This window comes from Engraulis encrasicolus, chromosome 24, assembly GCF_034702125.1.
Source record: "Engraulis encrasicolus isolate BLACKSEA-1 chromosome 24, IST_EnEncr_1.0, whole genome shotgun sequence".
In the NCBI taxonomy this organism is placed as follows: domain Eukaryota; kingdom Metazoa; phylum Chordata; class Actinopteri; order Clupeiformes; family Engraulidae; genus Engraulis; species Engraulis encrasicolus.
The window spans coordinates 43,526,592-43,544,384 of NC_085880.1; the positions used below are offsets into that span (position 1 = coordinate 43,526,592).

The 17,793-nt window shown below is 44.2% G+C and overlaps 1 protein-coding gene across 1 annotated transcript in view; it reads left to right on the plus strand.

Moving 5' to 3' along the window:
• The window catches only part of LOC134441358 (CUB and sushi domain-containing protein 1-like), a 617,842-nt gene that overhangs the window by 153,382 nt on the left and 446,667 nt on the right, over nucleotides 1-17,793 (plus strand). The window contains exon 2 of the mRNA XM_063191634.1: nucleotides 15,062-15,278. Coding sequence (XP_063047704.1) covers nucleotides 15,062-15,278 — 217 coding nt within the window. The remainder of the gene's footprint in view (nucleotides 1-15,061; nucleotides 15,279-17,793) is intronic.

The following is a 17,793-nucleotide window of genomic DNA, read 5'->3' on the forward strand; positions in this document are numbered from 1 at the left end:
ATAGCAGTTGGGACACTTGAATATACCATCATCTACAGTTAGTACACAACATTTTTTAGTGAAGTGTTCAACTACAGCTAGCACAATACAAGCCAGCACTGAACCCCATGCAGAGTCTCACAGCAGTAATGTCACCAGTGTGCCCTGGTTGTGCTACAACATCACTCATATAAAGTATTGCAAATATATATATATATATATATATATATATATATATATATATTTATATATATATTTTTTTTCTATTAATCGAAATTCTACCTTTAGTAATACTTCTTTTATTTAATTTCGTGGCCATCTTAAAAAACTGGCAGCCATCTTGGATTTGAAGCCAGATAACACAATTTTCATAAATAGTACACCCTTCCTTTGGACAAAAATTTCACTTGTATCACACACTTACTGATCTAGAAGAATGTCTATGGCCAGAAAACATTCGAAAACATTAATATTGAATGACTCAATATCCGCCATCTTGAAAACTGTCAGCCATATTGGAATTAAGTTGACACCATTTGGTATTTCTAGACATAATATATAAACTCTGAAGATGTGATAATCGACACATGTCTATTCTATGAAGTTCTACCTTGAAAGCACTTGTATTTCATTAAATTTGGCGGCCATGTTGAAAACTGGCGGCCATCTTGGATTTGAAGATGGATAACGTACTTTTCTTAAATAATACACCCTAGACATCATACCCTGACATACCCTGACACACATTTTTGTTGATTTAAGACAGACCGCTGCATATTGCTGTATTTTCTTCTACTCTGTCGACCCAGAACGAGCCTATCAAAGCGTACACAGGAAGGGTTTTTACAGATGTGGAAACAGCACAAAGCGAATGAATATTTAGGCAAATAGACCTTTCAGCTCCATTTTGAATCCATAATTGATACCCGTGCAAATGTCAAATGTGAACAAGTCCAGGTGTTTTCCAGCAGCATGCAGTACTGTAGGCGATAATGAGATTATCAGAAAAATCTCATTTTTAAAAAAAAAATTTTTTTTATTATGTTTATCAAAAAAGTCGCATATTAGAAAATAATTAACATTTCTAATACGATTGGACGATTGGAACCACATGCATGCAGTGCAACCAAAGGTACTGAAGCTTCTGAGATACAGTACGGCGAATGTCAAATGTTAACAAGTCCAGGGGCCTCATTTATAACGGGTGCGTACGCACAAAAGACTGCGCACGCCAAGTTCACCGCAAGGTTTGGTATTTATAGAAAAAGAACTTGGCGGTAAACATGCGCAGCTCCACGCAAAGTTTGACCCATGCGTAGGCACTAAACAAAAGACCAAACGCGGAAAGCGCGACCTCGGGAGGTAGCTGGAAGAACGACCCGAAATTGGTTGAAGAAAAAAAATCAAAGGTCACGTGTCACGATAGCCACTTTAACATTAGTTAATCCAGTTCGCAACGAAAACGCGGTTGTTTGTTGTTTTGTAATGGTGGAAAATAATAAGTAGGCCTATGGCCTATCCATAGCTACATGCATGTAATAGACGCTTGAAATTGTACGTTTAATATAGGCCTACGTTACATTTGGAAATACCCTACATTGTATTAACAATAACCACGGACCTTTCCAGTATCGGGCTATAATCGTATCGGTAGGCTATAAAGTGTTCCGAGTCTGCAAGGAATTACGTCAACATTTAAGCCAGTTGCAGAATCATCTGCTCGAGTCCCAAGTGCATCTGTAATGGTTGATTTGTTCAGCCATACAGGCAAGCGCAAGTGCCATACTAATGGACAGTTTCGTTTCTCTTGTTGCATGTCATTTCTTTTCCATGCGGTTATTCGTCATCAAAGCAGAGGTGTGCATTTGACAGCTGGCCTTATACACTGATAATGTACGTTTATAATACACACATTTAATAAATACAGACTAGAAAATGTCCATATGTCATGCTGTCTGTGGATATGTCGATTGACAGTTGGGGCGTCGCTTTGAACTGAAAGCAGACAGCTGCGCGCAGTGACCAACGGCAATTGTTGAAAAAAGTTTAAACCCGGTGCATATGAGGTGCGATGAGACAGCGAATAGATTACCGGCGAATTTCACATGGGGACATGCCATGTGAGATGTTTCCTTGACGCAGCTATTTTTCCCTTTGTTCACAACTCAATTAATACTAGCCTACATGTCCATGACTTGGCAGGTTCATGTCCATGCCATCCTTATTTTATTTTATTTTTTTTACTTCTGGTATAGTGTGGTTTTTGTCAACATAACCATCCACATGCTGCAATTCAAGGTTTTATTTTGTAGCCTACGACTACCCAAACTTAACCGCTCCACTTTGCCCAACGTTCTCTAGGCCTATCTAATAAAACTGTTTGCTCCACATGTGGTAAATAGGCTATCTCGTCTGCTTTCCGCACGCCGTCCACAGATATAAATATTCATTTTGGGCGTTTCACTGAATATTCATAGATAATTATGGGTGTGTCCACAGGTGCGCACATTTGCCGCAACTTCAGAGTCAGTTGGGATTTATAAAGGGAAATCGACGTGGAACGTGCGTGCGCCACGCTTTTACATCTGGATATTTTCTTGCGTATGCACATCCTCAGATTCGTACGTGCGCCATCTTTTGGCAAAGTTCTTCTGCAAAGTTTTTTAAATGTGGCCCCAGGTGTGTTCCAGCAACATATAGTAGGTGATAATGACATTGCCACAAAAAAAGTAACATTTCTCACATCATTTGTAGTACGATTGGAACCACATGCATAATTTATGCATGCAGTGCAGCTGAAAGTAATAAAGCTTCTAAGATGTGGCACTATTAAAGAAATCCCAGGTTTCACGAAAGGTCCAAGGAGATCACTCATTGTAACATTTTGCAGTCAATTAATTGGCCAAATATCCACTTATAGCCAAGTAAGGCACGTTTGGCATGAAGTTTTGAAGAATTGTGTGATTTCATAAGGTAAAAATTCTGCATGCTGTGAACATTCCTGGTCCTGACTTGTGATATGATACGCATCAAGCTGTTATCATCCTGAGGGTAGAGCAGAGCGCCGTAGAAACAGCGGTTTGAGAAGACCAAGATTATTCTATTCTAGCAGAGCTGGAGAGAGAAGATTATTCTAGAAGAATTGATATCAAAAGATCAGTGGAGGTGCTGCCTATACACACTGAGAATGTTTCCTAGCCATACTAGACCTTGCTGCTTCAAAACAACCCTGTAGTGTAGTGTATACGTATGCCTCTTTTGTGCCACTCAATTGTGTGTGCCTCTATTCACAACTTTTGTCTTGTGTCTTGTCGTAGAATATCCTTTCACGCAAACATAGTTGTTCTTGGAATAATATTAAAAAAAATTCTAAGATGTGTTTTTTTTGGTGTTTCAATTAATTCTAACATAAATAGCATAAACGTTAGGACTGGTGGCTACACAATATATGGCAAACAAGAAACATATCGATTACAATGAAATACTCTATTGCAACAATGCATTCTTCCTATTGATTCTCAATTATAGTTATCAGCCACAGCTCATTCTGTTGCAGTCCCTGTGATATGCAGTATGGTGACAATCATTGCCATAATCATTTATACCGTATAATACCGTATTTATACCCTGTAATTGTTACGGCTGGCCATAGCATGGCAGCCGTATGTATGTTCACAATGTAGAAAAAGAAACAAGAAACCATAGAATGCAATTGGCATTCTAAATCTTGTAAATGGAATTACCCAAGGGGGTCTGCTTCCTTAAATAAATCCTCTACTCTGTGTGTGACCCTACTACATTGGTCTTCCTGGAATAAGCGAAAAGCTACTGGAGATCAGCATTAGGCCTTCAAATCAATACCATTGTTAGGACAATTAAGGTGTAGTAGGCCTACATCTTCCAGTAGCCAAGGTTAGTCCACAAGGGTACACTCGCATGCTCTTCTAAGAATCTGGCTCATGCATTTATTTAATGCACACCAGTTGGGGCCCTTGCTGAGCAGAGGGATAAATTGAATAGCTTATCACAGTGAAAAAACCCAGATAATGCATCATGTAACAGTATTGCGCAAATTGCATTTCCTAGAAACTGGCAAGAGCAAAATAAGTTGGGTTATTATTATAAAGGGAAAAGACTTTCAAGAGTACTATATGCTCTCTTCTCATTGCTTGCTAAACTACCTGGAGATAATGTTTGAGAAATTCTGATGACTAAAGCGTTTATGGTATTTGTTACAGAACTGTCTCAGCATGATGCCGCGATGACAGTTGCTGACTAGGGCGATTTTGATTATGCTGATGATGCTTTAACATCACTCATATGATCATTACTGCCTATGACAGTATTCGACACCTGCCACGTTACGTCTGTGGCAAGGTTATGTACAGGCCTGGACTGGCCATCTGTCTTTTTGGGCATATCCATATTTTCAGAAATGTTAAAAGATAATTTTAAAAATCTGAAAATAGGGGCCCACAAGGGTGCGGGGCCCACAGGTCAGTCAGTTCTGTGCCACTAAATATGAGGGGGCCCTCTAAGCCAAAAGTGCCCAGGCCCTATTCCTCCTCCAGTTCAGCCCTGGTTATGTCTTATCAAAAGAGGCAGAGTTCAAGTCTGCTCTGGGTTATACTTGCCTATTACCTATTCTTTATACTTGGGTTATATATGCCTGTTTTAGACCAGAATGGGAAAGCATGACGGGACGGGAGCGATTTTTACCAGCAGTGGAAAAAAGTACATGGAAACAGGTCTTTCCTTCCACACCAACACGGCAGTATAGTTGGGCGGTAAGCAGTGCGGGAGACGGCTCCATGCTGCGCTGCATTTGGAAAATAGAACTCGAGCGGGATTTGACAGCGGCGGCCGGCGGTGTCCTGTTGAAATGAAAGTAGCAAACTAGCATTAGCTGTCGGGGGCATTTTGAACATGACTTGCTGCGCATGCACGCACGCCAACGCTGTCAGTGTGAAAGGTTGAGTAGAACACACCGCCCGATACTCGCCGGAAAGCCCGTCATCTTCTCGCTGCCACCACGCCACACTCTGTGTGTATCTGGCCATATGTACCCAAGTTTGTCCTTCTCTTTATTTTATTTCACTAAAGCACTCCACCTGGTAACTTTACTCAAGCTCTGTCTTGCAGTGACCAAATTTTCACCTGGAAGCAAATATATTACATTACAGTGCACCTAGCTGACGCTTTCATTTATTCAAAGCGACTTACCGTTATTATTTGTCAAGGTATTGGTTACAGGCCCTGGAGCAATGTGGGGTCAGGTGCCTTGCTCAAGGGCACTTCAGCCATGGATGGAAATGTTGGGAGAGGTCAGGGGGAATTCGAACCTGTAACCCCTATATTGAAAGACCGACTCTCTAACCACTAGGCCATGGCTGGCAATGGCAATATATGCGTATGGATTGCTGCCAGACTTTACACAGTGAAACAAGTAGATAGTTTCTACTCCACTAGGCTACACTGTGCCCTAACAAGTGATTTCCCACTTAAAGGTAAACTGTATATGCCTGCAGAGTTTCCGCGCCTCATCATCAGGATGTAAGGCGTTGTGAAACTCCTTTGGTGCAAAGTGACATCTCCTTCATCCAGGAGTGTAGTTAAGGATAGAGAGCTGATTTTACATGCAACTCCACTTCTTTGATGAACTGCTTCACCTTTCATCCAAACACCTGCTTCGGGGTCTGCCTCATGTTGTAGATCCAGAGGGCCATAAGTGCTTAAGCCACACCACCTCTGGTCTGACCCATAGGACACGAGTACTGCCGCTCTCTTAAGGAGTGCGTTCCAATATGCGACCTTGCCTCCTGCACTTGTGCTTGTCTCCTCGTACCAGGAAGTAATATGTCATGATGACATCACTGACAACAGCATTATATTTCAATATCTTGCAAAAGCTCAATTGTAGAGTCTTTTTCTCATTTGCAATTGGGATGGTGAATGAAAACCAGTCCCTCAAAAGTTGTTGTGGCTAGGCTGACAGCTGGGAAACTTAATTGTTTTCTCCACGGAGGAGGGGCCAGGAGGCAGGACGAGGAGACAAGCACAAGTGGAGGAGGCAAGGTCGCATATTGTAACGCACTCAAGAATACATGAAAATAGATGCCGGAGCCGCTCTCTGTAGATGCTTGATCCAGTATTCTCGAGAGGTCAGTGCTGATATGCCATGGGACAGACTGGATGAGCATGACTTAGGCCTTCTATGTATACATGTTTTTTTTGTTTTGTTTATAAACACGGTGTCGCGAGGAGGGGCAAGACACTGGCAGCCAACCATGTGAGCAAATCTTTCGACCGACAGCGGTTTCCAGCAATCAGAGGTTGAGTTGTGCACAGTTAGTTAGTCGAGCAGTCAGGAGAAAACAAAAATTTAGAACACATGTATATCTGGACCAAAAAAAGGTCACACGTCATTCATTAGCATACACATAAGTCAGGGTCAGTGTGTAAACTGGAGTCACTTTACACATTTTTTGCAGTCAATGCCACTGCACAACAATGTTATTTTTGCTTTATTTTTTAATCTCGGAATCAGGAAGTCACAAATGCTTTTGTGATCAATTGTGGGCTAGCGGACTGATGGCAGTATTGTTCAACCCAAGACAGACTCTGCGTTTTGATCATTATTACATAAAAAACCTAAATCCTGTTTGGTGCACCTAAAAACTGACAATTAAGATAAATCAAAACACGTACACTAGAATCCCAGGGCCAGTTTTGAATCCTGCCTGCTGTGTTGGCAGGTGCTCAGCTCTCAGGGACGTTTCAATGTCTTTGGGGGGCCTAGGCAAAGGGGGACTTTGTGTCCCCCTCTTTCTCTTCAAGCTATTGGCAAGGGCCTGTAGAGATATTACGACAGCGGTATCATTGTGTTTTTTAAGGGGTATTTAGGGAGATGAGATTTTGCCTCACTCACAAAGTTGTCATTGCTGTCATTTGACTACAAGCAGGGTTGGACTGGTAATCTAGCATACAGGGCATTTTCCCGGTGGGCCGACAGTCCCCAAGGGCCATTACTGTTGTTGTTTTGCTGGGGATTGGCCCACAATTTAGAGGGGGAGGGGCCCATTGGTCCATCACCAATATAGACAGTGGATTCATCCAGTGGAGATATCGTATGAAAGTGGCCTGTGTGTCTCCGGGGCCGGTGTATGCCAACAATGCCTGGGCCACTTTTCGATCCCAGTACAGCCCGGATTACAAGTAGTACGTACAGAGTCTTTACCAGAGGGAGGGCCCACTTTCACCTGGGGGCCCTACGCAATTTCCTTGTTTGCTTGGCTGGTTGTGACAGGTCCGTAAGCTTTTAAACCTACAGTTTGAACAGAGCCAATGTTGTCCCATCATGGTCGCCTGGATGTTCTCCGCCATACTTTGTGTACTTTTTGAACATCAGGTGTTTGGAAAGATGGTTGACTCCATCTGTTTTCGGTGAAAGCAGGGGAAAAAAGTAAATATGTGCCGCTATGTGTTGTCCCATCAAATTAAAGTCTGTGCAATGTAGTTAGAAAATGAAATGGTGTAATGAAGACTTCCCGGTACTTGCGTGTAGGGTTTGTGTATTAAGCTTTTGTTTTATTGCATTCAACCATTTGTTCTGTAGTTTTATTGACTTGCTATTAATTGGGCTAAAGCTGCTACACAAAGCCTGACAAATTTCAACTGCCATTTCTCCTTAAGGAAGTAGCCCTCATTAACCTCAAGCATGCTTCATTGATTGCTAATTTTCTGTGTGATTGTTACAGTTCAATTTGGATTGAAAATGTGTTATTTATTGGCTAATTACTGGCCATTTATAACATTGCAATGCAGACTTACATACAGTACTCGCAGAAAATGAGGTTGTGTTATTGAATTAAACACAAAAAAGAAAAAAAGAAAAAACAAGTGGCTCATCATTAGTGATTGGCTGTTGAACACTGATTGGTGACAATCAAAGCTGTTGTATTGTGGCTGTGGAGACTCGCCGTGCTCCCCAAACAAATTAGCATGGTCGCTAGGAACATCCAGATCTCGTTAGCCAATTTAGATTGGGGCAATGTAATGCATGCCAATGGCTTGTTACCGCCAGCTCAAGCTCGGACATGAACCTCACACCCACACCTCCCTGTTCCTGAACTTCTCAAGTGTTTATTTATTTTTTACCACTTACAGTAAGGCTGTTATTGACAAATATGTTTAGGGAAATACAAAAATCAGATATGTTTGCAGTTGTTAATCAATTATATTGATTGGAACATGGCCTACTGTATGCTGGAACCCATGCTGGTTGTTTCTATATTTGAAGCTGAGCGTGGTCGTTTCATTAAACTCTACAGTAGGTCGGTGTGATTTCTCACTGTCTGTTGCCAGTGATGGATTGCCTACTGTCTCCAGATCACCAAAGAGACATAGCACACACACACACACACACACACACACACACACACACAGCTTTCTGTTGCCCCTATGCCGGCGCTTTGCTATTGCTGTTAGTGTAGACATGTAGCCGTTCTGTGGTGGTTACAGTTCAGAGACACAGTAACCCCTGGCAGGTAGCTTAGCTAGCGGAGTTGTGAATGTGATGAAGTAGTGTGTAGTTAAATGCAGCACAGCATAGACACACATAGACAGCACCACTTTTAACAGAGGTGGTGAGCCCGAAAATGGTGGAAAAAAGTCACTCAAATACAGTACTGTTTGAACCATCTAATCGTAATGAGTATGATAATCAGATAGGTGAGTTCATTAGCAAAATCAATTGTGTTAAAGTTAGTGACAGAAAGAACCCTTGGTAGTTTTTTATTACCTTTTATAAATCAGAATACTTCACTTCTGGCTGTAAATATCTGTGATATAGGGGTTAGCATACGTCAATATAGAGCGTGTCAGTGTGCTGTTACATATTCATAATATTCCCCTTGCACTTGACAATATCAGGGCTTTGTGATATCTAGGCCGTTGTGATATAAAGTGCAACTGAATTTGTATTGATATGGTTTAATCTTATTTGGTAGTGTCTCAAATTGATGTCGAGCCTTCCGTATAATCCTACTAATTCCGTCACCGGTTGTGTCAGCAGTTTCTTTTTTTTGTCACTTTCTCATCCTGGCGGGCACGATGGCTTCCCATTGTCAGTACACGCTTTTGATCAACACATCGTATCATCTTATCCTTTTACACAGAGGTGTTTGCTTCCTCTATTTTGTCTGGCCCTCAAAGAAGAAAAAAAGAAACTGCACAGCACCCTTAGCATGCTGAGGCGCATCCCTGTGGATCAGGATGGTATCCCACTGAGCTCGCCGCTTTCACTACAAAAAAGGGCTCTCACAAACACACGCACACCGCAGCAGAGAGGGAGAGAGAGAGTGAGAGAGAGCGAGAGAGAGCAAGAGAGAGAGAGAGAGAGAGAGAGAGAGAGAGAGAGAGAGAGAGAGAGAGAGAGAGGCTCTGTCCAAAGCTCATCAATGTCCTCTGCTCAGAGAGTGAGAGAGAGAGAGAGAGAGAGAGAGAGAGAGAGAGAGAGAGAGAGAGAGAGAGAGAGAGAGAGAGAGAGGCTCTGTCCAAAGCTCATCAATGTCCTCTGCTCAGAGAGTGAGTGAGTGAGTGAGAGAGAGAGATAGAGAGAGAGAGAGAGAGAGAGAGAGAGAGAGAGAGAGAGAGAGAGAGAGAGAGAGAGAGAGAGAGAGAGAGAGAGAGAGAGAGAGAGAGAGGCTTCGACCAAAGCTCATCAATGTCCTCTGTCTGCTCAGATTGTGGGGATTTAAAATGTCACCAGATGCAAATGGAGTACAGTTGGACTTTTCGAAAATGGAACGCATACTGTATCATTCCCAGAATCTAAATCAAATGTATTACACTGTTGAGAGTGCATACTGTGTAGTATATCTCGACTTTTGATAGCTTGTTCTTCATACAGCTTTGCAGATTTAATTGATACATTAGTATCAAGTTTCTTAGTGTTAGTTCTTAGTTGTAGTAAATCCAGGGGATCGGCATAAGACGTCTGACAAGACACAGAAGAGTTGTGAAAAAGGCATCTTGTCCAACAGTTCGGGTAAATGAAAAAGAAAAAGGCATCTTGTCCAAATGTTATCATCCTTAATTTACATTCATTTCCACCATCAGTTTCACTGCATTGGCTCCGGTTCTTCCACAGTATTTTATGATAAACGTGATGTGTAAGTCCAGTTTACCATACTTATTAGGTATGTGCCTGTCTTTGTTGTATGTTTCCGCTGTTCTGAAATACATTGATTGGTTGTTTTAGTGATTGATTGATCGAGTGGTGGATGGATAATTGCATAAATGGAAGAATAAATTGATGCATTGTTTGATCGATTAATTGATTAAGTATGCAGTACGCGAATATGTGTAAACAACCCTACAGGACACATACAGTAAGCATGACCTTGTGCCTTACACACAGTTTCAGTGACACAGTAACCAGCCTGATCTCTCAGAATTCCGTGATATCAACACGTAGTCAGTAAAGAAGTATTTATACCTTTTCCACTTTGTCCATAAGCTACCAATTTCTTGTAGACTACTTGATGAAAAAGAATGTAATGTAATGAAGAATATAATACATGTGTTTTGAGAAAATAAATCTTTGAAATTGGAAAAGTTCTGGGAGAACACAAGTTGGAACATAAGACCGTGGGAACGTAGAGATGTGGGAATATAGAGAAAGCACATCTGTGACCTCAAGACATTTAGGAAAATCTGTGAAACTGCCACATGTCTTTTGTGTCCACATGGTCCCTGTTCATTTCACGGAATTCTGTGAGATCCCTCTGATACAGCGACAGGGACAGTGTTGCCAGATGAGGCTGATGATTTCCAGCCCAAAAATGGCTAAAAACCCGATAGAAGCACAAAATCCCGCCCAATTCTATTGATTTCTATGGCAAAAATTGGGCGGGTTTTTCTGCTAAATGCCATTCTTACCCGCACACGGCCATGCTAAGCAGCCCAATTGGGCGGGAAAAAGCCCAATCTGGGAACACTGCACAGGGCAAGTGTACCTCTTATATACCGCACACACTCTCTTCTCTCTTCTCCGTCTTTGATTCCTAACACCTCGGGAGAAATTGTGCAGATTGTGCTTTAGAGGTCAGGTGATAAGATGTATGTTATGTTCATGACGTTTGGGCAAATGTTCAGAAAAAATCACTGCCTTAGCCCTTCATAGTGGGCCTGTGTTTAAGTCTGAGCTTATTAAGAATTAATGCTTGAATTATTGACTGGATTTTCCTCCGTTATTTCAGTGACTAGACTCTCTCTCCCTCTCTCTTTCTTTCTCTCTCTCTCTCTCTCTCTCTCTCTCTCTCTCTCTCTCTCTCTCTCTCTCTCTCAGCAAAGCCCTGTAGCTTCGGGTTGTCACCCTTTCCAAATTGAACTCTCTTATTTAACACATGTTGAATTAAGTTTCACCTCTTTTTTTAACCAAAGCCTTGCGTGCGTGTCATTTTTCTTCACTTTCAAAGCGTCGCCATCAGAGTCATTTGTCCTCCTCGGGTGATCAATACCAATTCCATGGCGGTTGCAGAGGGGGCCTCTCTGTTCACACAGTAGCGCAGTAAACACAGAGGAAGGCTGAGGTGCCTCAGCTACCGTATGGGCCTTTTTGTTGTTATGTACATTACATTACATTGCATTGCATTGCATTGCACTTAGCTGACGCTTTCATTTATTCAAAGCGACTTACAGTTATTATTTGTCAGGATATTGGTTACAGTCCCTGGAGCAATGTGGGGTTAGGTGCCTTGCTCAAGGGCACTCCAGCCATGGATGGAGATGTAGGGAGAGGTCAGGGGGGATTCGAACCTGCAACCCCTAGACCAACTCTCTAACCACTAGGCCACGGCTGCCCATGTACGGAAGGGGGTTTAGTCAGGTATGGCAATATCCACTGTATTGCAGGCAGGGCTCTAAATTCATTTTTTTCACCGCCGCCACAAAATGACTAGTAGATGTTAATCTTACTGGCCAAACGCACACTCACCAATGGGTCAAAATGGCAAAATGCCAGCCAAAACTGAATTTTCACCAGCATTTGGCTAGTTGGCTGGTGTTAATTTAGAGCCCTGATAGTAGGTATTGCAATGTCTGTCTGTCTGTCTGGCTGGCTGGCTGGCTGGCTTAGAGACCATAGTCTTTAGAGGACAGATGGGATTAGAGGTATTTTTTGAAGGAAATCACCAGTGTTAGGGATTACATTGGTGTACAGTACAGTACGGGGTATGTGAGAAGGTAGACTGTTCCAGAGGGTAGGGGCAGCAACACAGAAGACTCTGTCTGTCACCAACGGTACCTAATCTGGTGTGTGGGATGACAAGTTGGTCTTTATCAGAGGACCTCGGTGACCCAAATTTGGCGGAGGGTTGGAGGAGTTCACAGAGGTACTGGGTAGCAATTGAGTGGAGTGATTTGTACTAGTGTAGTTCAAGTAATGGTGGGGTGGCGTCCGCGCCAATGTCTTATCCTGAGCATATCGCTCGGTGCGTAATTCCAAGAGCAGTATAATGAAAAGGAAGAAAGGAGTCGCACACTGGAGCTGAATGCAGAATCAAAAAACTGTATTAAAGCCGAAAAAAGTAAATAAAAACCGACAGACAGGGGACGAACGTTTCAGGTCTAGCCCATCATCAGTGTTCCCAGTTTCAGTAGGTCAAGAGAAGAATTTTAGTATATCATTTTGTATGACATTAATGGATTGATTGTTCGCCCATGTATGGTTTGTAGACTCATGTGGAGAATAGTTTGTTGCTCTCTGATTGCGTTTGTGTTTTTTCCCCACTTCAGGTCAGAGTTGTGGTGGCATTGTGGTACCACAGCATCTCTGAGTGTCATGAACAGGGTTACAGAAACCTGATGAGAATAAGAAACCTTTTTTATTATTGGTTGTAGTATTATTGTGAAAGAGGCCTCTGTTTGCAAGTGCAGTCAGTGACACAGTGGAAAGCTAAGTGCTTCTGCCTTTTTGTTGCCATTTGGCCCAGTGGAGGGCTTTTGGCCAGGTATGGCAAATTACCCTGTCTGTCTGTCTATCCATCTGTTTAGCCGTCTGTCTGTCTGTCTGTCTGTCTAGCCGTCTGTCTGTCTGTCTATCCGTCTGTCTAGCCGTCTGTCTGTCTGTCTGTCTGTCTGTCTATCCGTCTGTCTAGCCGTCTGTCTGTCTGTCTGTCTATCCGTCTGTCTGTCTGTCTGTCTGTCTATCCGTCTATCTGTCTGTCTGTCTGTCTATCCGTCTGTCTGTCTGTCTATCCGTCTGTCTAGCCGTCTGTCTGTCTGTCTGTCTGTCTATCCGTCTATCTGTCTGTCTGTCTGTCTATCCGTCTATCTGTCTGTCTATCCGTCTGTCTAGCCATCTGTCTGTCTGTCTATCTGTCTATCCGTCTATCTGTCTGTCTGTCTGTCTATCCGTCTATCTGTCTGTCTATCCGTCTATCTGTCTGTCTATCTGTCTGTCTGTCTGTCTGTCTGTCGATCTGTCTGTCTATCCGTCTATCTGTCTGTCTGTCTATCCGTCTATCTGTCTGCCTGTCTGCCTGTCTGTCTGTCTGTCTGTCTGTCTGTCTGTCGATCTGTCTGTCTATCTGTTTGCCAGCCAGCCAGCCATTTACTTAAACAGTTTAAACGACAAGAAATACACTTATTTTCCCCAAATAACAAAAAATATCATTGTGAAAGAGGCTTCTCTGTTTGTCTGTCTGTTTGCAGTAAGTGACACAGTGAAAGGCTACGGTAAGTGCTTCAGCTATGGGCCTTTTTGTTGTATACTGGCGCAACGGAGGGCTTTAGCCCAGTACTGTAATGACCCTGTTTTCCAGGCATTGCAATGTCTGTCTGTCTGTCTGTCTGTCTGTCTTGTTGTCTGTTTACTTGTCTGTCTGTCTGCTACCGTAAGGCCTAGAGTGATTTTTACTGGTGGTGGCGAATAGACATGGAAACAGATCTGTCCTTCCACACCAACACGGAGGTAGTCGGGCGGTAGCGGCGCGGGAGGCGACTCCGTGCCGTGCTGCATTTGGAAAGTAGAATTCGAGGGGAATTTTGACAGAGGCTGCCGACGGTGTCCCATTGAAATAAATGACAAAGTAGCGAACTAGCTTTGGCTGTGGTGGGGGGGGGGGGGGTGGAGGGGTGTGTTGGGATGGGGTGGAGTTTGAACAGGACTGGCCACACATGACAATTCTGTCGGTGTGAAAGGCAGAGTAGAACACACCGCCCTATACTCGGTTGAAAGACCTGCGTCCTCTCGCTCTTGCCACGCCACACTCTTGTGTGTGTCTGGCTTCAACTAAGTGCTCCAACTCAACTTCAGCTAAGTACTCATGGGTCTTTTTTTGTTATTTGTTCTGCTTCTCCTTGCAGGTCTGCCGTGTGGTGGCATAGTATGTATGTATTGTATGTTATGAACTGGTGGTGAAGTCCAATAAATGAGTTTTTTAAAATCTCTGTGGCATAGTGCGTATGTATCGTATGTTATGAACTGGTGGTGATGGAAGTCTACTAAATGAGTTTTAAATCTCTGTTTGCAGGTCAGCCGTGTGGTGGCATAGTGCAAGGTCTGAACGGGAGCATAGAGAGTCCTGGCCACGCACATCGATGCTGACGATTTGAAAGTGAAGTGAAAAGTGAAAGCCCATTGGGAAACTCCAACTCCCATTGTCATTGTGACACAGCACTCCACAGCACACAAGTGAACACTGCACACTGCACACAACGAAATTGCATTTATGCCTCACCCGTGCAAGGGGGCAGCCCTCAGTGGCACCCCATGGGGAGCAGTGCGGTGGCACAGTACCATGCTCATGGTACCTCAGTCATGGAGGAGGATGGGGGAGAGCACTGGTTGATTACTCCCCCCACCAACCTGGCGGGTCGGGAGTCGAACCGGCAACCTCTGGGATGCAAGTATGACGCCCTAACAGCTCACCCATGACTGCACAAAGGCACAGTAGAACACACGGCCCTATTCTCGGCTGAATGACCACGCTCTTGTCTGTATCTGGCCTAAGTGCTTCAACTTATGGCTCTTTTTCGTTGTTGTTTATGTTTTTTCTTCTTCTTCTTCTCGTTGCAGGTCAGCCGTGTGGTGGCATAGTGCAAGGACTGAACGGCAGCATCGAGAGTCCAGGCTTTCCCCATGGCTACCCCAACTATGCCAACTGCACCTGGATCATCGTGACGGGGGAGCGCAACAGGATACAGCTGTCCTTCCACACCTTCGCCCTGGAGGAGGACTTCGACATCGTCGCCGTCTACGATGGGCAACCGCTGCCTGGCAACCTGAAAATGAGGTACACACAAGCACAAGCACATGCTCACATGCATGCACACACATGCGCATGCACACAAACACACACACACACACACACACATGCACACACACACACACACACACACACACATAGACATGCACTCACGCATGCACACAGCCACGCACGCACGCATGCACACACACACATACACACACATGTTGACATTGTGAAAATGAGGTCCACACATGTGCACGCACACACACACACGCGCACACATACACACACACGCATGCACGCACACACACACACACACTTTGGCAGAGTTGCTGTCTAAGATGGGCAGCCTAAAAGGGGAGGTACAGTTGGCCTTGTCAGTTCTCCTCGCCTCATTTCATGAATATATGACTTTGAAGGTGTCTGTGGGTCAACCTACTATATATACTGTGCTGTAGGGCTGCACGATTATGGAAAAAAATCATAATCACGATTATTTTGGTCAAAATCATAATCACGATTATTAATCACGATTATTGGTTCTTGCAGATTTTTTTGAAAATTATAACAAGATGAAATATAACCAAGAATGAATTACATACGGGATGAGCAAAATAAAATGAATTATAATAGTTATGTAAAGGCAATAGCATGAAACTTAAGTGGACAGATTTCAGGCCAGAAACACCAGCCTGTCAATATGTTCTGGGTTCAAGGACGCTCTCAAAGGTAGGTCACTATTGCCACGATTAAATCACGATTAACATCATCAGTTCGATTTCACTATGTGATCATGATTTTGATTATTTTTCGATTAATTGTGCAGCCCTACTGTACTGTATATGTTTATATACGTTGTACATGAGCACAGACAGGTGCACACACACTCAGACATACTCAGACACACACACACACACACACACACACACACACACACACACACACACACACACACACACACACACACACACACACACACACACACACACACACACACACACACACACACACACACACACACACACACACATTTATCAGACCCAAACAGACCTACCCCATGCTTCTTGGCCAATGATAAGAGATTTGTTCTGCTATTCTCCTACAGTAATAACAGCATATGTCCTGTACAAATACATACTGACTGCAGTATACGTACACTATATGCTACATTCAATGTATACCATTTATATTCATAGTCTATTCAAATAGTAGGCCTATATTTAATTTTTAACATCCCATGACGTCACAGAGAATTAGCCGATGCAGGCTAGATGCAGGGACGGACCTATACGGGGGGGCAAACAGGGCATTTGCCCCGAGGCCCAAAGCCCTCCTGTGTTGGTGTTGGAGGCCCTACTGTGACCACGGCAAGTCGTATGGAGGGCCCTATACGTGTCTTGGCCTGGGGCCCTAGTATGTGCAATTGTTCTGCCACTGGCTAGATGTCTTGCATTATCATGGTTCTGGAAGAAAAAATAATCTTCAGCTTGCTATTCATCTGGCAGGAGCCAGGCGTCCATTTGTATCACAATGCTGCTGCTGCTGCTGCTGGTGGTTGTTTATGTGTCTTTGTTGGACTCCCTCCCTTGGCATGAGGGGGACAGGCTGCGGAGGGTGCAAATGAAAAGCAAAGAGGTGCAAACGCACGCACGCACGCAAATGCATGCGAGCGAGCGCGTGCGCACGCACGCACACACACACACACACACACACACACACACACACACACATACGTCACTTGCATGCACACACGCACGAGCGCGCGCACACACACACACACACACACAAACACACACATACGTCACGTGCATTCACACATGCACGAGCGCGCGCACACACACACACACACACACACACACACACACACACACACACACACACACACACACACACACACTCGTGTGTGCACCTACACACACGCGCGCGCACACACACATTCACATACACACACACACCTGAGCCCTGTGCCAAGGTTGCACTTACAACTTTTTGAGGAATGCCTGTAGTGGTTGTGAGGAAGGGTGGGCGAGGATGCGAGAATGGATGTCCTCTCCTCCCCTCTCCTCCTCTTCTCTCCTCTCCCTTCCTCTTCTCTCCTCTCCTCTCCTCTCCCCTCCCCTCCTTTCCTCTACTCTACTCCCACCCCCTCCTTTCCTCTCCTCTCCTCTCCTCTCCTCTCCTCTCCTCTCCTCTCCTCTCCTCTCCTCTCCTCTCCTCTCCCTTCATCTCCTCTCCTCTCCTCTCCTCTCCTCTCCTCTCCTCTTCTCCCTTTCCTGTCATCTCCTCTTCCCTCCTCTCCTCTCTTCTCCTCTCTTCTCCTCTCCTCTCCTCTCCACTCCTCTACTCTCCTCTCATCGCCTCTCCTCTCCTTTCTCTTCTCATCTCCTCTCCTCTCCTCTCCTCTCCTCTCTCTTCCTCTTGTCCATAATGGAGTGCGGCGATCAATACTGTAGATGCCGGAGGGGGTGGAGGTGGTGGTGGAGTTGGTGGTGGAGGTGTGGTGGTGGTGGTTCGGAAAGGAGGAGGCACAGGAGGCTTCAAGTGAAAATGGACCGTCTAT